Here is a 21189-nt window from a genome sequence, read left to right as displayed (position 1 = left end):
ATCACCCCTGTGCTTGCTGACCTACATTGGCTTCCGGTTAAGCAACACCTAGATGTCAAAATTCTCATCCTATTTTTCAAATCCTCCCATGGCCCAGCCCCACAACTCCCTTGAGATGTCTGTGCTCCTCTAATTCTGCCCTCTTGAGCATCCCTGATTGTAATCACTCAACCATTGGTGGCCGTGCCTTCTGTTGCCTCAGCCCCAAGCTCTGGAACTCCCTGCCTAAACCTCGCCGCCTCTCTCTCTCTCTCTCTCTCTCTCTCTCTCTCTCTCTCTCTTTCTTCCTTCAAGATGCTCCTTAAAACAAAGTTTTGACCAAGCTTTTGGTCACCTGCACTAATTTCTACTGAAGCGGCTCGGTGTCAAATTTTTATCGCATAATACTCCTGTGAAGTGCCTTCAGATGTTTCACTTCGTTAAAGACGCTATATAAATACAAATTGTTTTAGTAGCTGAGGTTTTGAGGCAGACTTTGCCTAGGTTTCTTGATTCTCAACAATGTCGTCAGCACTCTGCTCATAACCCGAATTCAAAAACATGAGGACAGAAGTAAGGCATTCAGTCCCTCAAAAGTGTTCTGCCATTCAGTAAGAGATTGGTTGATCTGTATCTTATCTCCATCCACCCACCTTTGCTCCATATCCCTTAATAGATTTTTGCTAGCCAAAGGTATCCATCTCGGATTTAAAATTATTAATTGACCTAGCATCCACTGCTTTTTGTGGGAGAGATTTCCACACTTCTAATGCGCTCTTGTGTGAAGAACTGTTTCCTAACTTCTTTCCTGAATGACCTGGCTCTGATTTGGAAATACTTGGAAGTATAGTGAACAGTGAGGAGGAGAGCGATAGACTTCAGGAAGACACAGACAGGCTGGTAAAATGGGCAGACACATGACAGATGAAATTTAACGCATTTTGGTAGAAAGAATGAGGAGAGGACATATAAACTAAAGGGTACAATCCTAAAGGGGGTGCACGAACCGAGAGACCTGGGGGTATATGTGCATAAATCGTTGAAGGTGGCAGGGCAGGTTGAGAAAAAAGTTTAAAAAGTCTTATGGGATACTAGGCTTCATAAATAGAGGTGTAGAGTACACAGGTGTGGTAATTATGAACCTGTATAAGACACTAGTTCGGCCCCAACTGGAGTTCAATTCTGAGCACTGCACTTTAGAAGGATGTGAAGGCCTTGGAGAAGATGCGGAAAAGATTTACAAGAATGATTCCAGGAATGAGGGACTTCAGTTACGTTGATAGACCAGAGAAGCTGGGGTTGTTCTCCTTGGAACAGAGAAGGTTGAGAGGAGATTTGATAAAGGTGTTCAAAATCATGAGGGGTTTGGACAGAGTAGATGGAGAAACTGTTCCCATTGAACCAGAGGACACAGATCTAAGTGATTGGCAAAAGAACCAAAGACGAGTGGTTCAGATCTGGAATGCACTGCCTGAAAGGGTAGTGGAGGCAGACTTAATTTTATTTTTCAAAAGGGAGTTGGCTAAGTATCTGAAGGAAAACAAATTGCAGGTCTATAGGGAAAGGGCAGAGGAGTGGGACTAGCTGAGAGTTGGCACGGGCTCGACGGGCCGAATGGCCGCCTTCTGTGATGCAACCATTCTATGATTTTAAGGTTATGTCCCCTTGTCCTAGACCTCCCCCAACAGCAGAAAACATTTATCACTATCTACCCTATCAATTCCTTTTTATCAAAAAAAAAGCCTCAACCAAATCATTCCTTAACCTATATTCCAGGGAATACAAGCCTAGTTTATGTAATCTCACCTCATAATCTAACCCTTGGAGCACTGCACACCTTCCAACGCCAATGTATTCTTTTTAAGGTGCAGTGCTTAGCACACAATAATCCAGATGTGGTCGAACCAGGACTTTGTATAATTGTAGTAAAACTTCCTCCCAAATATATTCTAGCCCTCCAGTCATAAAAGCTAACATTCCATTAGCCTTTTTGATTATTTTTTGTATCTGACCACCACATTTTAGCGATCTGTGAACATAGACTCCTAAATCTCTTTGGACCTCCACTGTTTCTAGCTTTGCATCATTTAGAAGATACTTGGATCTATTGTTTCTTTGGTCTAAAATGGATGACCTCACACTTGCCTGCGATGAAATCCATCTGCCACAGTTTTTCCCACTCACTCAATTGATCAATGTCTCTTGTTTTTTAATGCTCCCAGCTTCACTATTTGCTATGCCACCAGTCTTTGCGCCATCAGCAAACTTGGATATATGACTCTCTATTGCGTTATCTAAGTCATTAATAAATACAGTAAATCGTTGAGGTCCTAGCACAGAGCAAAGCAAATGTGGGAGAGTTAGTCATAATTCTTTGTGACTAAATTGATTTATAATAAAATTCTGATGATGAGACTCTTGAAAAGTGTCTGTGGTCTGGCACTAGCTCTGGTTTTAAACCAACATTGTGACTCCTCCAAGCAGGTTTACATTATTGCCAAGCAGTAATTCATGCTGCTATTTTGTTCATTTTTTGAGAGTTTATTAATATGGATGTTGTTCCAAATTATGCATGTGTGCAGCTGTTGTTTGCAGGTAGTGTTTGCTGCTTGTTCTCAGAGTGCAGTAGATATTTGCAGCCTACACTCAAAAGGTTGCAATGAACGTATAGTTCTACCACCAGTTTTGCAGCACTGCCAAGCAACTTCTGCTTTGCAGCGATGTGAAACTGACGCCCGGGGTCAAGTCCCAGCATGATTTCACAGTGCAACAATGTGAGGACCCCCCTGGAGGAGACCATCTCTGTTGCTTTAGCTTGACACCGTATAAAGTATAACTTTGGTACAGTGTCAAGCTCAGTTTTTAAAAAGTACTATGGGAGTCCTTTGGATCCCAGGATTCTCTGTAAACTGAAGCAGAGACGAAATGATTCAAGAGCTCGGCTTCTCTCAATACATTTTAAAATCTATTGGGTGGGAGTGTAACTCTGTACATTTGGGTTACTACTCATGCTAGAATTTTCTCTAAGCCTCGAGAGTCTAATTTGCTACAACCAGTATAAACAATTTGCTGCTAGCTATGATATAACCACAATCTTAAGAGTAGAATGCATATCACAATTACAAACCCTAGAGACAGACTCTCGAGCTTTCAGTGGTATCATTTATTGATGTAAAATGTTTTAATTGAACACCTTTAATCTTGAACAGTGTCTGCTGAACGACCACTTCGGAATGCTGTAACTACCTCCTTCACTCTAGAATGATGGGTTCTGGATCTGGGCTATGTGTCACATTCTGATTCAAAAATAGCACTCTGGATGGGCGGCGATGACCAAAATAGGAATAGAGCTTTTTCACATGCTCAGTGAATAATGGAAGAGTTCTTTTTCTGATCAGCATTGCTCTGTTTTCTATCATTCTAAGTAATAGAAGGAACGAAGACTCAATTCCAGCACTGGTAATATGCTGCAGCTAGACAGCATGAATGCAAGCTGAGCAGTATGCAGAACAGCGGGTGTGCTAAGGATGCCACGAGTGCCAGTAAACTGCTTGGCATTAAGAGCACTACTGATTTAGACTAAAGTAATAATATAACAGCATAACCAAACCACCAATTCCAATACTTTATAGCATTTTGTTTCAATCAACAAATAAGTACCATTATTCATAGAATCATAGAAATTTACAGCATGTAAGGAGGCTATTTTGGCCAATTGTATCCACGCTCTCCGGCCTAATCCTACTTTCCAGCTCAAGGTCCGTAGGCCCTTCCAAGTACTTTTTAAATGTGGTGAGGGTTTCTGCCTCTACCACCCTTTCAGGTAGTGAGTTCCAGACTCCCACCACCCTCGGGGTGAAGCCATTTCCCCTCAAGTCTCCTCTAAACCTCCTACCAATTACTTTAAATCTGTGCCTCCTGGTTCTTGACCTCTCTGCTAAGGAAAATAGGTCCTTCCTATCCACTCTATCTAGGTCCCTCATAATTTTATAAGGTCTCCTCTGTTCCAATGAAAACAAACCCAGCCTATCCAATCTTTCCTCATAGCTAAAATTCTCCAGTCAGGCAACATCCTTGTAAATCTCCTCTGTACCCTCTCTCGTGTAATCACATCTTTCCTCTAATGTGGTGACCAGAACTGCACGCCATATTCTAGCTGTGGCCTAACTAGTGTTTTATACAATTCAAGCATAATCTCCCTGCTCTTTTAGTCTATGCCTCGGCTAATAAAGGCAAGTATTCCACATGCCTTCTTAACCACCTTATCCACCTGGCCTGCTACCTTAAGGGATCTGTGGACATGCACTCTAAGGTCCCTTTGTTCCTCTACACTTCTCAGTGTCCTACCATTTAATGTGTATCCGCTTGACTAGTTAGCCCTCCCCAAATGCATTACCTCACACTTCTCCGGATTGAATTCCATTTGCCACTGTTCTGTCCACCTGACCAGTTCATTGATATCTTCCTGCAGTCTGCAGCTTTCTTCTTCATTATCAACCACACAGCCGATTTTAGTATCATCTGCAAATTTCACAATCATACTCTCTATATTCAAGTCTAAATCATTGATATATATACCACAAAAAGTAAGGGACCTCTTACTGAGCCCTGTGGAACCCCACTGGAAACATCCTTCCAGTCACAAAAACACCCATTAACCATTATCCTTTGCTTCCTGCCTCTGAGCTAATTTTGGATCCAACTTGCCACTTTGCCCTGGATCCCATGGCTCTTACTTTCAAGACCAGTCTGCCATGTGGGACCTTATCAAAAACCTTGCTAAAATCCATGTACGCTACATCAAAAGCACTACCCTCAACAACCCTCCTGGTTACCTCCTCAAAATACCTTAGCCAACTCACCCCTCCTACCTATGTAGTTTGCTTTGTTTAGATTTAAGACCCTAGTTTTGGATTTAACTAAATCACTTTCAAACTCCATATACAATTCTATCATATTATGGTCACTCTTCCCTAATGAAAGGCCCCTTTACTAAAAAGGTTATTAATTAACCCTTTCTCGTTGCACAATTCTAGATCTAAAATAGCCTGTGAGGGGAATGTTAAGGTTTGTCCCAGCCACAATTTTTTCTTCTTGAATTTATCTTATCTTTCCTCCCTTATTTTCACCCTGTGATTTGCGTGTTCCTAAGCTTATACGTCAGATTAGAGACCTGTTCCCACCCTTTCATACATGCCATGCTATAGCTGGCCACCCCAGATTGGCCCTCACTGAAGCTCCTTTTGTTTCTTCCTTCCCTCCTGGTGTGATGTGCTTTACTGCTTCCCACAGTAACTTCTTTGAGATGCTGAGTGGAGAATTGCAGATAAGTTGCCCCACTGAACCTCCCCCGTGCACTATTTTGATTATTTAGATTGACTGGCATTACGAAAAAACTGCCAAGATTTCTGCAACATTTTATTAAAGCTGTCATTATTACCTCTGACCTAAAACAACTCCACTTTACTATAGTTTATTGTGATGCTAAGAAGCTAATTTTGCTTGCAAGTAAATTTTAAACGTTCTTGCGCGCCAATTAATGGGCCAAAAATTGCAATTGGCGGCGTACCCCTGGAATGCACAGCTAACCTGCAAAAAGATTACGCACCAAACTGATGGCGGCCCTCCTGCGAAAACCTATGCTCCGATGCTGTTGAGTAGGAGGGCAGCGTAGTGGCCCACGGATCTCAGGGACGCAGCCCGTGGGGTTACGTGGGCCTGGTCCTCCAATCGGAAAACAGATTGTCATTCATTCATTTAAATTACTACATTTCTTCATTACTACAGCCTTTAAAATACATACAGATTTAGCTTTTATCGTGGCAATCCAATTCATTACTCATAATTCCTACTTTGAAACAAATACTGTGCAGAAAGTTATGAAATTTAAAAATCCTGCAGCTTTAATATACACTTGGATTGCTTCTCATGAAAGCTTTTAATGTTCCCGGATGTCATTTAATTGTTTTAAAAAAATCATTTTCTCATTTCGGGTATTCCCTTACACTGTGGAAACAGGCCTTGCACCTGCTTACACCAGCTGTAAAATTTCCGCGTGTAATTGCTGGGCAGTTGGTGGGCAAATAGCCCAATTCTGCGCCAGTCATTAGGTTTTCGGTGGCGGAGTGGATGGCCTGTCAATACATAAGTTGACAGATTGCAAGTTTGGGATTGAAAATCCTGAACGTGCGGTAGAGTTCCAAGGCTGTATGGCGGCGTGCTCTGAGAGTGCGCTGTCATACCGACTGCAAAATCTGGGCCATTATCCCTGACCACTACATTTTTTGCTATACATTGTATTTGTGCTGTTTTTAATTAACATTGCACTGTTGTTATTTTTCACCAGTGTAGTGAGCTTATATTGAAAGCTGTTAAATGTTGTTTTTTATTAAAACACAAAAAGGGTTGGAATGACAGAGATCTGAAGATTTGGTATAGTATTCAGAGGCTGTTTTTGTTTCTGGTGTCACTGACTGTTCATGGTAGAACAACCTGTGGAATAGTTTGCTCTGGTTTTAAGCTACTGCAGTCAAATTAGCCTATCTGTTTTCTGCTACTGCACTCCTGTTTGTTTTTAAATTGGTTTATATTTGCTTTACCACATGGTTCATTTCACCTCAGGATAAGGAGACATGGAGAGATTGAATTTAAATTTTTTTTTATCTCTCGTCTCTCCCCCTCTTCCAAGAATCGCAGGTAAATGTACATCTTCCCAAAAGTCGTGTTTTTTTTCCTGCAATTCTATCACTTTTACTCTCCTTTTTTTCTGAAGACTTATGCAAGGATACATTTTCTGAAGTGCCTACAGTCCTCTACTATCTCACCACTGAGGCCATACTTTATATATTGGCCTAAACGGTGAATGTTGGCAGGCTATTTGACTGTAGACGAAGCAGGAACCTTACCTGATTCCCCCGCCCCTACTAATTCCTTAACCCAGAAGCACGAAGCAAATTGGACTCCAATTTCTGCCCTGGCTGAGCTTTGTTAATTCAGCATAGATTAGGTTCAAATGTGGGAATTTCTGTTCAATCTCACACTGTTCACGAAGTGATCAATTTTTTTATTTTCTCCTTCAGATTGTCATTTGGAGAAACTGCCCATGAGACCACAAGACCGAGCGCGAGTCATTGATGCATCTAAACATGCTCATAAATTCTGTAATATTGAGGAAGATGAGAGCATTTATCTTCGAAGGTAAGGTGGCAGTGATCGATATATTCTGGAAGCCTCGACTGTGACCTATCGTGGTATCAGATATTCTTGGGTCAAAGATTTTACTGGTCAGATGCAAAGTGGTACTTTTATTCCCTTGCCTTCAGAAAAACATCAATGTATTAAAGGGGGCATGGAGAAGAATGAAATGCATGATTCGGGGACTTGAGACTATGGTTATGAGGAGAGATTTGCAGAACTTCACTGGAGAAAAGAATACTAAGGGAGGAAATAACTATGTAGCACACATGGTCATGGGTAATTTAATTGCAGAAATAATTTCAGTCTCGTCCATTACGTTCGTGAAACAGGTCAGGGACAATTTAAAATACAATTCAAACTTAAATTATTAATAGTAATTGCATAAAATAGTCGTCATTTTATTTCTTTCCCATTTGTAGGCCACAAGGAATAGAGAAACAATTCAGGAAAAAATGTGGAAAGTAAGTATTCATCATTTACTTGGAATTTTATTGTGCTCCTGTGGTGTTGCACACAGAGAGTCAAGACCAAGTGTACTCAAAAGTGAAGCGACATTAAAGATGGTGGGCCTTCGCTATAATCTGCTATAGTCCTTGCGTGATGGTGCTTTTACAGTAGAGTTAATCAGAACTTTATAGGGTTAAGAGTTGTTGAAGAGGAAACTGAGCTTCATGGCGGCAGCTTTAGCAATGGAGGTGATAGTAAGACCAAGAATATCAATGGATAAAAAGATTAGTAGAGCCATCAAAGGTAAGAGGTAGTTGCTGTTGGTTACCTATGCGAGAAGTTACGACAAAATTGTGTTGTCCAAGAATTGAAAGAAACACGATTTTTGTTTGCTAATGGACAAGATCAAATATCATAATTCAGACATGGGACTAGAGGTTATGCGCACTGAGGGCATACGATCTGAAGGAGATTGATGAATATAGAATGGAATCAGCAGCAAGAGTGGATAAAAAAGACTTGCATTTATTTTATGCCTCACACTTCAGCATTTTTCACATACAATGAATTACTTAATGACTTCTTGTGTGGACAAACATGTTATGTAGGAAAACATGTACAATAGGGCTGGATAATGATTCAAAGAAATTATTGATATGAATTAGGAGGGAGAGAGAGCAGATCCCAAAGCCTTGAGGGCAATTGAGCACAAACAGTGATTTGTGTATCAGTTTAGTGATAGCACTTTCGTCTCCTGAGTCAGAAGGTTGTGTGTTCAAGCCCCGCTCCAGAGACCTGAGCACTTAATCCAGCCTGACTGTTTGGTGCAGCACTGAAGGGGTATTGCATTGTGGAGGGACCATTTTTTGGATGAGAGGTTAAACTGCTCTTCCTGCTCAGGTGGATGTAAAGGATCCCATGGCATATTAGTAGAAAAACAGGGGTTCTTCCAGTCTACAGTTATCCCTCAACTGACGTCACTTTTATTTGGAAAAAAAGTTATCTGGTTATTTATTTCATTGTCTGTGGGACCATGCCATTTGCATATCGGCTACGTCACAAAAGTAATTCCTTGGTTGTAAGACATGAAATACTCTATGAAGATGCAAGTTTTTTTCTTGGTCGAAAGCATTTGTTTGGAGACTGTTTAGAAGTGCCACAATTTGGGTTTGGAAGTTGAGTGGTTCTGTGCAGTAGCTCCTCTTGATTAACTCACTTACAAATTGCTGAAAAATAATAGACTTCCAACTATTGAAATTGTGTTCTTTCAGTTGTCCACCGGACCACTGGATGTAGTACTACACAATGGCTGAAGGATGCCATCTTCATTTGACATTGTAAAGCGACGTAGATGGTAGCTGTGGAAGTAAATTGTTTTTGTAGCTCTGATCATCCCATCTTTGTTAAAATAGGATTGGAGGATACCGGAGTCTTTACTTTTTAAAAAATATAATGAGAAACTAGATGAAGGGCCGAGGGCCCAAGTGCAGAACACCACCAATGTTGAAGAGTTGGAGAGAACATGCAATAAGTTGAGAAGTAAGGCAAGCTAGAGTTTAAAAAAAAACTGGCCTTGAGTTTTTGCTCAGTTGCGCTGATCTTTTAGGCACAAATCGATGAAACCGGTGCAAAGGATTGTGGAATTTTAAGCACAAATATTTTAAATTGCGCTATAAGCCGGCCCCGCCCACAAAACTGGCCATGCCCCCATATCGAATTAATCGCCATTGCGAGTTTCCGCTAATTGTACTCGATTGTAGACCTTCGAAGTCACCACTCTTAATATTCTTTGATATATTTTTTTAAAGCAAAAATTCAAAATAAAAAACATGCTAAAACGTTGCCCGATTGTGCTGAAGTAAACAATTACATTAACAAATAAAGAGCTGAAGTAAATCCTACCTTTGGCCTGGGATAGGGGCGGGAGAAAGTGGCTGCCCCACCGACTTTCAACCCTTTTCGGGTGGGAATTTTTTCTCTTTTTGCCCACTGACATCTTCAAAGACCTTCACACATACATTATTTGTAATGAAACCTAACTGCATGTTGCTGCTTATTTATTGATACACAGGATGGGATGTAGGTTAAGCACATGGCTGTCACTGTATATGTGCTGCTTTAACATGACAAGACCACCACTCAACCAAACGAACGCAAAGCCAGCCCAGCATGGCAAGTGACGTCGCTTCATGACAAGCTATCCTTGGTCCAAACCACTAGACTGCAGCCAAAGACGACCAACCTCTTCCCCACCCCTCCCATCTCTCGCCCCGATCAAAACTCAGTTGCACCAACCTGTTTCTTGTAGCCCTCAGCGGCTGGCCTGTGCGGCAGGCCATTCGGCCTGGGATAGGGGCTGAGTGCGTTTTGCGGGCATCATCATCACAATCATGGGGCGGAGCTACTGCGCATGTGTGACCGCTCTACTGCGCATGCACGCAGCTGCCGGCACTGTTTTTGGCACAGAGCTGTAGCTCCAACCCCCCCCCCCCCCCCATTTCATGAGGAGCGCCGCGTCAGGACCCGGGACACACAGCAGAGCGGCTAGGATCGTGAGTAAGTTTTTCGGTGCCGTTTCCAATGTACAAAGTCGCCGCATCTCGAGAGTGCGCCAAAAAAAGGGGTTGGGGAAATTTGGGCCCATAGAGTGACAGTGAAAGTCTATCCAAAATTGGGAGTAGAAGTAGCAAAGTACAATGATTGATTTCACCATGTGCAAAATAATGCCAACTGTGGGTGTTCAAAACAGCTTGCAGTATAACCCCATTTAATTAATTTTAAGGAGCTATAAAAGAAATGTATCCCTTGTAGGAGGAGTTATTTAACACACCTCACTTGCGAAATACATCCTCTGTCAGATCTGATTTTGCATGGAAGGGAGAAACAATTGAGGAAATGATTACCAGAATTGACTTAAATTGGATTTACTTGCAAAATATTTTTTTATAAAACTCTTTAAACAGAATTGCTAACAGCAGAGGTTACAGTTAAGCATGTAATAAGTCCTTCTTAAAACATTTTGGTATTTGAAAATACTCACCTGTACTATACCGTAAAATTATATTGTCACATTTTATATTACTTTGCTGCTTTTGCTGTATGTGCTCCATTTGTTTCATTTATTTAAAAAAATTATGTTCTCACATTCAGGGGGAAGCAGCAGAATTTTAAGAACATAAGAATTAGGAGCAGGAGTAGGCCATACAGCCTTTCGAGCCTGCTCCATCATTCAATAAGATTGTGGCTGATCTTCACTTCAATTCCACTTTCCTGCCTGATCTGTCGTTCCCTTGTTTCCCCAAGAGTCCAAAAATCTATCCATCTCAGCCTTGAGTATACTCAACGATTCAGCATCCACAGCCCTTTGGGGTAGAGAATTCCAAAGACTCCCCACCCTCTCAGTGAAGAAATTCCTCCTCATCTCTGTCTTAAATGGCCAACCCTTTATCCTGAGACTGTGCCCCCAGTTCTTGACTCTCCAGCCAGAGGAAACAACCTCTCAGCATCTACCCTGTCGATCCCTCTCACAATCTTGTGTTTCAATGAGGTCACCTCTCATTCTTCTAAACTCCAGACAGTACAGGTCCAATCTACTCAATTTTGTGAACAAAATATAATGAATTGATTATCAATTTTTAACATTCTTTTGAACATTTTGTGTTTTTTTTTTAATGGTGACCGGTTATCGGACAATTTAAAATATGTACTATTTTTTAGGGGGGGTTTGGTTTAATATTTTTGAAATGCCATGTACCTACCAAAACTTCTAGATATTTGTTTCTCTTGATTGTCTGGTACAGTGTGGTGACTGTGTACCTTTTGCAGATGTGGACTCCTCCTCTTTTATCAGCACCAGCAGAAGAACACTCCAGTTACTTTCATTGTAGACGGTGCTTTGGTGAAGTTTGGCCAAGGGTTTGGCACCACAAGTATATACAGCCAGAAGCAGGAACCGCCAAAGAAGGTAATCCTCTGAAAATGAGGTGGAATTTTTAAATGGTTATATATTGTAATTTTCTGGAAGATTTATTGACTATCAAGCAATTAAAGGGTCACCTAATCAAAAAAAAAAATTATTTGGGACAATACATAACTCATTAAGGACTGCATGAGTGTTTTGTGGGAGCAAGACTATTGGATTAAATAGTTAACACATATTTCCATGGTAATACTGGGGTATGGACAACAGAAGAATACAGGAAAGAAAAATCCCAGAATAGTTGATTACTTAGCGTAATATAGAATATACAAAAATGACTGCCCCAACAAAATATGTGCATATAATATGTGAAAAGGCATTGACTTTTTTGGTACAATACCTGACTTTCATTCAGTACTTCCTCATGCAACACAACTGAGGTTGGGAACTTATTTGAATGGGAGGGCGGGGAGGAGTCATTAAACTTGCATTTTTCCCCTCATTACTTTGATGCTAGCCTGTATAGTTATGACAGTTATTTATGGTTTAATGGATGATTTTTTCCAATTTATTTTGATAAGACAAAAATATTTTTTTATTTGTTCCTGGGATGTGGGCGTTGTTGGCAAAGAAAGCATTTATTGCCAATCCCTAATTGTCCTTGAGAAGGTGGTGGTGATCCGCCACCTTTATCTGCTGCAGTCCATGAGGTACTGGTACTCCCACAGTAGTGATAGGGAGGGAGTTCCAGGATTTTGACCCAGTGAAGGAATGGCAATATATTTTCAAGTCAGAATGGTATGTGACTGGGAGGGGAACTTGGAGGTGGTGGTGTTTCCATGTACCTGCTGCTCTTGTCCTTTTCGGTGGTAGAGGTCGCGGGTTTGGGAGATGCTGTCGAAAAAGCCTTGGCGAGTTGCTCCAGTGCATCTTGTAGATGTTGCGCAGTGCACACATGGTACGCTGGTGGTGGAGGAAGTGAATGTTTAAGGTGGTGGATGGGGCGCCAATCAAGTGGGCTGCTTTGTCGTGGATGGTGTCGAGCTTTGATTGTTAGAGCTGCACTCATCCAGCCAAAGGGAGAGTATTCCATTACACTCCTGACTTGTGCCTTGTAGATGGTGGAAAGTCTTTGGGGAGTCAGGAGGTGAGCCACCCGCTGCAGAATACACAGCCTCTGACCTGCTCTTGTAGCCACAGTATTTATGGGGCTCGTCCAGTTAAGTTTCTGGTCATTGTGACCCCCAGGATTTGATGGTGGCAGATGCAACGATTGTAATTCCGTTGAATGTCAAGGGGAATTGGTTAGACTGTCTTGTTGGAGTTGGTCATTGTCTGGCACTTGTGTGGTGCTAATGTTACTTGCCACTTATCAACCCAAGTCTGAATGTGTCGAGGGCCTGCTGCATGCAGGCATGGACTGCTTCATTATCTGAGGAGTTGTGAATGGAACTGAACACACTGCAATCATCAACGAACATCCCCACTTCTGATCTTATGATGGAGGGAAGGTCATTGACGAAGTAGCTGAAGATGGTTGGGGGGCCTCAGACTCTGCCCTGAGGATCTCCTGCAGAAATGTTCTGGGGCTGTGATGATTGGCCTCCAACAACCACAACCATTCTTCCTTTGTGCTAGGTATGATTCCAGCCAGTGGAGAGTTTCCTCCCGATTGCCATTGACTTCAGTTTTACGAGGGCTCCTTGATGCCACACTTGTCAAATGCTGCCTTGATGTCCAGGGCAGTCACTCTCGCCTCACTTCTAGAATTCATCTCTTTTGTCCATGTTTGGACCAAGTCTGTAATGAAGTCTGGTGCCGAGTGGTCCTGGCAGAACCAAAACTGAGCATTGGTTAGTTGATTATTCTTGAGTAAATGCTGTTTGATAGCACTGTCGACAACACCTTTCATCACTCTGCTGATGATTTGAGAATAAACTGATGAGGTGGTAATTGTCCGTATTGGATTAGTCCTGCTTTTTGTGGACTGGACAATTGCCATTTGTCTGCTGCATCAGGGTCAGAAACCTAATTGAAGAAATTCAAATAGGGAGTTATGCAGAAAATAAGCAAGGGTTTTTAAGGTGACCACGCAATCGAGAATATGGGTGGGGAAAGGGAAGTTCGATATGGGGCAATAGTTTGCAAGGTCAGAGGGTCAAGAGTGATTTTTGAGGAGTGGGTGATGACATTAAAATGCAGTAACATTTTTCAAATTTCTTGTCAGTTTTGTAAATGCATGGAAAATAACTGGCTTTTTTGTAGTGAAGGACATTATCGTGTGCCCAGCCGAGTGTTCCAGCTGTTGCAGGCAAGTGCACAGGCTAAATAAATGTCTATTAAACACAAATCGTATGTGTTTTTAAAAAAAATTTCCTCCTACTACATAAAAGTGGCAACAAATCATGTATTTTATTTGAATAATTAGTGTATTCAGATTCCTGAGTTATTCATAACCTGATCCTTTTGCACATCTACTACTCCCTTTGCAGTATTTTAGAAAATATCTTGCCAGTTCTGAGATTGAAAATTATCAATCTCCTCTAGGATGTAATTGAGAATATTGTCGACTTACTGCTTCCACTAAAATCAACCCGAACACATTTTGGGAATATTCAAGTGTTCACTCAGATTGTTGGTTATAAACGAACAGAAATAATTTTTTTGACCGTTTTAATTTTTGAAGAAATGAAGACTTGCATTTATGTCGCGTCTTTCACAACCACCGGATGTCGGAAAGCGCTTTACAGCCAATGAAGTACGACCAATTGAACAACTTTTACAAACTAAATGCTCCAATTCCAAATGCTTACCTTAGAAGATGTTAATTTCATCTTGCCGGGCCCCCCTCCACCCACAGTTTTTCATCAGGATGCTTTTTGAAATATTTTTGCTGGTCCCTTGGTCTGACATTGATAACTTCGGCTGATTCACTCAATCTCTCTTGATATCGTAATATAGACAAAATTTGCAAATGGGCAGAACTGTGTCAACTGAAATTCAGTGCAGATAAATGCTGGTTGTTAAACATTGAATGAAAATTAGGTGGCATAATTAATGGTATTGACCTAGCTAGGAGAGAGACTGAAAGAGATCTGAGCACGATTGAATCAATGCTTACCCATGTCTAGAAATTATGGAGCAGCAATCAGTAAAACTAAACAGAATGCTGAGTTACACAGCCAAAGTATAAGGCTGCCACACTGAAGCTATGGCTTCAGTGCTTTGGTCTCTGGTGGCACCTTAAATACTGCATTCCCTGAGGAACATACCCTGAAAACATTATACAGGGTATGCAACTACTACATGACTGCTCTCTAGTGTCAGAGGACTATTATGAGAATAAGTTTGAAAAGTTTGGTTTCTTCAATCTCAAAAGGAGGTAAATTTATAGAGCTACTTATAGAGAAAAATGGAATAGAATAATTAATTTGGCGCGCTGTTTCAAGTTAAACTGTGACTACAGGACATGGGAACCTGGATGCAAAGCAGTAAAAGGTGATTACTATTTGGAATGGTCTTCTAGTTAGTGGCAAGAAATCTGGAATTGTTCAATATGCTATGATAAGGAAACAATAGGTTTCTATGGAGACGTGACAACTAGGCTGAACGGCTGCCTTCACCTGTACACTCTAATCCTTCATCCTGATGTTTTTTTAAAAAAAGGAAAAAAAATGTTCCACTCTAAGAAATTGTGAAAGCCCGAATCTTTTGAGTGTTCTACAATCCAACTCCCCAAAAATGTTGTAGTCAAGTCCTTTTTGGAGGGAGTGCAGAATTTCAAATTGGAAATATGTTAATGTCAAGTACCTAGTCATAAAATCTAAAGGCAAATTTCCAAACATTGGGTGTCTTGACCACCTTTTATAGTCCTGTTGCATACAACATACTGGCCCTGAATTTGTGGTCGAGATGACGGCGAAGTGGTAGCGTTTGCCGTCATTCCACCTCTTAAATTGACCACAATCTTGGGATTTGGCACATGAGGAAATCCCGAAGTTGCGGTCTGTCATTGACGGCTCTGAAACATGCTGCACTGTGTCCATAACCGCCCCCCCCCAGCACAGAGCTGGCAATCAGTTTAACCCCTCAAATCAGGGAAACTGACAAACTTCGGCTCTTCTGCAGTCAGTACGCTGTTAGATTCCCCACTAAACTTTAGACCCAAAGGGGTTAGGTGTAACTGGGGTCTTGACAGTGTTATTACTGTTATTGCTGCCAAACAGATGTTAAGAGTCTGGAAAACTAACTTAAAATTTTGTGCAGTGTGAAATTTGTCCATTTGAATACATTTTTTTTAAGAAATAAAAAAAAATGTGCTTTAACAATATTTGTCCATCTTTGTTTGCCTTTTCTCCCTGTGAGAGCCCCAATCTTTGCTTTGTTTTCTCTCACGTTTTTAAAAAGTTCGAATTTTAAGAGCTTTTTAAAAAAGGAATGAGAGAGAAAACAGGTAATTATAGACCGGTTAGCCTGACATCAGTTGTGGGGAAAATATTGGAATCAATTATTAAAGATGAAATAGCAGCGTATTTGGAAAGCAGTGACAGGATCGGTTCAAGTCAACATGGATTTATGAAAGGGAAATCATGCTTGACAAATCTTCTAGAATTTTTTGAGGATGTAACTAGTAGAGTGGACATGGGAGAACCAGTGGATGTGGTGTATTTGGACTTTCAAAAGGCTTTTGACAAGGTCCCACACAAGAGATTGGTGTGCAAAATTAAAGCACATGGTATTGGGGGTAATGTATTGACATGGATAGAGAACTGGTTGGCAGACAGGAAGCGAAGAGTAGGAATAAACAGGTCCTTTTCAGAATGGCAGGCAGTGACTAGTGGGGTACCACAAGGTTCAATGCTGGGCCCCCAGCTATTTACAATATACATTATTGATTTGGACGAAGGAATTAAATATAATATCTCCAAGTTTGCAGATGACACTAAGCTGGGTGATAGTGTGAGCTGTGAGGAGGATGCTAAGAGGCTGCAGGATGACTTGGATAGGTTAGGTGTGTGGGCAAATGCATGGCAGATACAGTATAATGTAGATAAATGTGAGGTTATCCACTTTGGTGGCAAAAACAGTGGGGCCGAATATTACCTGAATGGTGACAGATTAGAAAAGGGGAGGTGCAACGAGACCTGGGTGTCATGGTATCAGTCATTGAAAGCTGGCATGCAAGTACAGCGGGGGGGGGGGGGGGTGAAGAAAGCAAATGGCATGTTGGCCTTCATAGCGAGAGGATTTGAGTAGAGAGCAGGAATGGCAGGATTGACATATGAAGAAAGACTGGATCGACTAGGCTTGTATTCACTGGAATTTAGAAGAATGAGAGGGGATCTTAGAGAAACATATAAAATTCTGATGGGATTAGACAGGTTAGATGCAGAAAGAATGTTCTCATTGTTGGGGAAGTCCAGAACCAGGGGTCACAGTCTAAGGATAAGGGGCAAGTCATTTAGGACCGAGATGAGGAGAAACATCTTCACCCAGAGAGTGGTGAACCTGTGGAATTCTCTATCACAGAAAGTTGTTGAGGCCAGTTCGTTCAATATATTCAAAAGGGAGTTAGATGTGGCCCTTACAGCTAATGGGATCAAAGGGTATAGAGAGAAAGCAGGAATGGGGTACTGAAGTTGCATGATCAGCCATGATCATATTGAATAGTGGTGCAGACTCGAAGGGCCGAATGGCCTACTCCTGCACCTATTTTCTATGTTTCTATGTTTCAATGCTTGTTCGCTGTCAGAGAATTTTGCTTTTTGATGCTGCTTAGACAGCTTGTTGACATCGCAGCAGTTCACACTGGAGGTTCCTCACTATCCTTTGTTGATTGGAATTTAATATCAGAAAACCCAAAGTTCTCGCCACAGGGATCGCGAGATACTTGTGCGAAACATACTTCGGGACCAGTGGTAAATGCTTTTGTTTCGCCGCCGACCACAAATTCTGGGCCAATATAATATTCAGTCACTTTAAACTATGCTTCCTCACCAGCAGAGTGTTTACCGCAGCAGTCAATTCACAGGGTGTGATTTTATATGGCAATCTGAGAATATTCCTTTCTGCTGTTGTTGCTTCATTGAGCCAAGTACTCAAGAATAGTGAAATGATTCTTTTTACAACATAACTTGAGACATTTTATTTTAGCTACAACTCAAAAGTTATTAAAACTGCCTCTTCAAAGAGAAGGAAAAAAAAAAACAACTTATATTTATGCAGATAAGCAGAAGGCGTAAAGTTGTCTAGTAGAAAATCTTAGTGTCCCTGCATGTGTGCTGAGTAATTACTCGGCCTGTTGAACTAAAGGATGTACATTCCTGGTTGCTAGGTTTAATGTTCTTGACTCGACAGACAGGGGAGGGGAATGTCCAAGGTGGATTGCTGAAACTTGCTGCCTAACTAGATAATAGTGGAGTAGTTTAACAGTATTCGTGGAAAAGTCTGCTGTCCCAATCAAATATGGGAGAAAAATTTATTTTTTGTATTACATTTTTGTTTGCTTTCCCCATTTGTAATCCTCATAGTTAATCCAGTTACCTCAACTGCTCTTACTTCTACAAAAATCAAAATCTTTTGACAGTGATAACTTTACAAAATGTTCCGAATGTTCTATGGTGATAACCTCAGCGTTGGGTCGAGCAGACTGCAGCCGAATACAATATGAGATAGCACAGCCTCTTTCACATGTATTTCAGCTAGCCTCTTCAAATTTTATTTCTTTAAAGAGCAGGGTGACATTTGTGCATGAAACAGCTTTTAATTAAAATTTCATCCTGTGCAGTATGAATGGCAACAATGTTAAAGACCAAGACAGAAAGGAAAGGACTCTGAAGGAGGGGAGGGGTATAAGGAAAGATTATCGTTGGAGCTTTTTCAAATCTTCCAGCTGCAAATCGGGAGAGGGCGAGAGACATGATGGAATGGCTATCACAGACATGGAGGTCTTCAACTAGCAGTTATGGCCCATTGGAACATCTGGAAAATTGTTGATTGTCTCTCTTTCTCAATCTCCCCCCCAAGGTGTATGCTCCACGTTGACGGTATTGATCTGGGTATAGCAGCACGGGTAATAAGCACTGTCCAGGACTTTACCCAAATCTCCATATTTTATTTGCAAGCCTAGATTGTAAGTGGTGATAGTACTTGACCACGCAGGGTGTCGTAGCCAATCATAACCCTGTCCTCAATTAATGTTGCGCATGCTTTCCACCAGGGGTTACTGGATTACAATTGAGAATGGGGAATCCTGCTAACTTTCCCCCCCCCCCCCCCCCTAGCCTAGCGATAGAGGCTATTTATGTAACATCTTACCACTGCTGTGAATAGCTAACTCTGTACAGCCAAGGGGGTAAGTGATTGGCTGGTGATTGGTGAGTAGTTTTTCTTTTTCTTTTCCTTTATCGGTAGGTAACCTTTATCATTGTTGCCAAATTAAGTTAATCGAGGGGTTAAATCATGGCAGGAGAGCTCGGACACGTGTCATGCTCCTCCTGTGCTATGTGGGAACTTGGGGACGCTTCCAGTGCGGGAAGTGTGTCCTGCTGCAGCTCCTGACAGACCGCATTGCGGCACTGGAGCTGCCGGTGGATTCACTCTGGAGCATCCGCGATGCTGAGGATGCCGTGAATAGCACATTTAGTGAGTTGGTCATACCGCAGGTAAAGGTTGCACAGACAGATAGGGAATGGGTGACCAACAGAAAGAGCAGGAAGGTAGGTAGTGCAGAGGTCCCCTGCGGTCATCCGGCTCCAAAAGAGATACACCGTTTTGGGTACTGTTTGGTGGGGATGATTTATCAGGGGAGGGCAGCAGCAGCCAAATCCATGGGTGGTTCTGCTGCACAGGAGGGCAGGAAAAAGAATGGGAGAGCTATAGTGGTAGGGGATTCTTTTGTAAGGGGAATAGATAGACGTTTCTGCGGCCACAATCAAGACTCCAGAATGGTATGTTGCCTCCCTGGTGCAAGGGTCAAGGATGTCTCGGAGCGTTTGCAGGAGATTTTGGAGGGCAAGGGTGAACGGCCTGATGTCTTGGTGCATATAGGTACCAATGATATAGGTAAAAAAAATGGGATGAGGTCCGACAAGCTGAATTTAAGGAGCTAGGAGTTAAATTAAAAGTAGGACCTCAAAGGTAGTAATCTCAGGATTGCTACCAGTGCCACGTGCTAGTCAGAGTAGGAATCGCAGGATAGCTCAGATGAATACGTGGCTTGAGGAGTGCTGCAGAAGGGAGGGATTCAAATTCCTGGGATATTGGAACTGGTTCTGGGGGAGTTGGGACCAGTACAAACCAGATGGTCTGCACCTGGGCAGGACCGGAGCTAATGTCCTAGGTGGAGTGTTCGCTAGTGCTGTTGGGGAGGGGTTAAACTAATATGGCAGGGGGATGGGAACCTACGTAGGGAGACAGAGAGAGGTAGAATGGGGGCAGAAGCAAAAGATAGAAAGAAGAAAAGTAAAAGTGGAGGGCAGAGAAACCCAAGGCAAAAATCAAAAAGGGCCACATTACAGCAAAATTCTAAAGGAACAAAGTGTGTTAAAAAGACAAGCCTGAAGGCTCTGTGCCTCAATGCGAGGAGTATTCGGAATAAGGTGGACGAATTAACTGCACAGGCAACAATTAATGAATATGATATAATTGGCATCACAGAGACATGGCTCCAGGGTGACCAAGACTGGGAACTCAACATCCAGGGGTATTCAACATTCAGGAAGGATAGACAGAAAGGAAAAGAAGGTGGTGTAGCGTTGCTGGTTAACGAGGAAATTAACGCAATAGTAAGGAAGGACATTAGCTTGGATGATGTGGAATCTGTATGGGGTGGAGCTGCGGAATACCCAAGGGCAGAAAACGCTAGTGGGAGTTGTGCACAGACCACCAAACAGTAGTAGTGAGGTTGGGGACAGCATCAAACAAGAAATTAGGGATATGTGCAATAAAGGTACAGCAGTTATTATGGGCGACTTTAATCTACATATAGATTGGGCTAACCAAACTGGTAGCAATACGGTGGAGGAGGATTTCCTGGAGTGTATTCGGGATGGTTTTCTTGACCAATATGTCAAGGAACCGACTAGAGGGCTGGCCATCCTAGACAGGGTGATGTGTAATGAGAAAGGACTAATTAGCAATCGTGTTGTGCGAGGCTCCTTGGGGAAGAGTGACCATAATATGGTAGAATTCTTTATTAAGATGGAGAGTGACACAGAGACTCGGGTCCTGAACTTAAGGAAAAGTAACTTCGATGGTATGAGGCGTGAATTGGCTCGAACAGACTGGCAAATGATACTTAAAGGTTTGATAGTGGATAGGAAATGGCAAACATTTAGGGCCCAAGTTTCGGGCCGCGCCTAAAACAGCGCAGCCCGGACCTGGACGCCCGTTTTTCGCGCCAGAAAGGGCGTCTTTTTAAAAAAAAACTTAGCTATTCTCCAGCTCCCTGGAGGCCCTCTGGAGCTGGGCGCGGGCGCAGCATGAGCTGTAGGGGGAGGAGCCAGGTCCCTGCGCTGAAAACAGTATGTGCAGTAGCTCCAGGCGCCCAAAACTGTCTGGGAGGGGCCCGAAGCAACGCAGCCCCGAGCCCTGGCTGAATGGCCTCACTGGGGCTGTGTGCATAAGGCTCCGACCCCCCCCCCCCC

The 21189-nt window shown here is 42.2% G+C and overlaps 1 protein-coding gene across 1 annotated transcript in view; it reads left to right on the top strand.

The window, feature by feature from the left end:
• Nucleotides 1-21189, top strand: part of steep1 (STING1 ER exit protein 1) — a 63757-nt gene that overhangs the window by 6521 nt on the left and 36047 nt on the right. The window contains exons 2-4 of the mRNA XM_070882043.1: nt 7059-7176; nt 7596-7637; nt 11449-11587. Of these exons, the coding sequence (XP_070738144.1) occupies nt 7059-7176; nt 7596-7637; nt 11449-11587 (299 nt within the window). The remainder of the gene's footprint in view (nt 1-7058; nt 7177-7595; nt 7638-11448; nt 11588-21189) is intronic.

This window comes from Pristiophorus japonicus, chromosome 6 (genome assembly GCF_044704955.1).
Source record: "Pristiophorus japonicus isolate sPriJap1 chromosome 6, sPriJap1.hap1, whole genome shotgun sequence".
Lineage (NCBI taxonomy): Eukaryota > Metazoa > Chordata > Chondrichthyes > Pristiophoridae > Pristiophorus > Pristiophorus japonicus.
The sequence above is the reverse complement of the archived record's forward strand: the minus strand, read 5'-3'. Positions and strand labels throughout refer to the sequence as shown.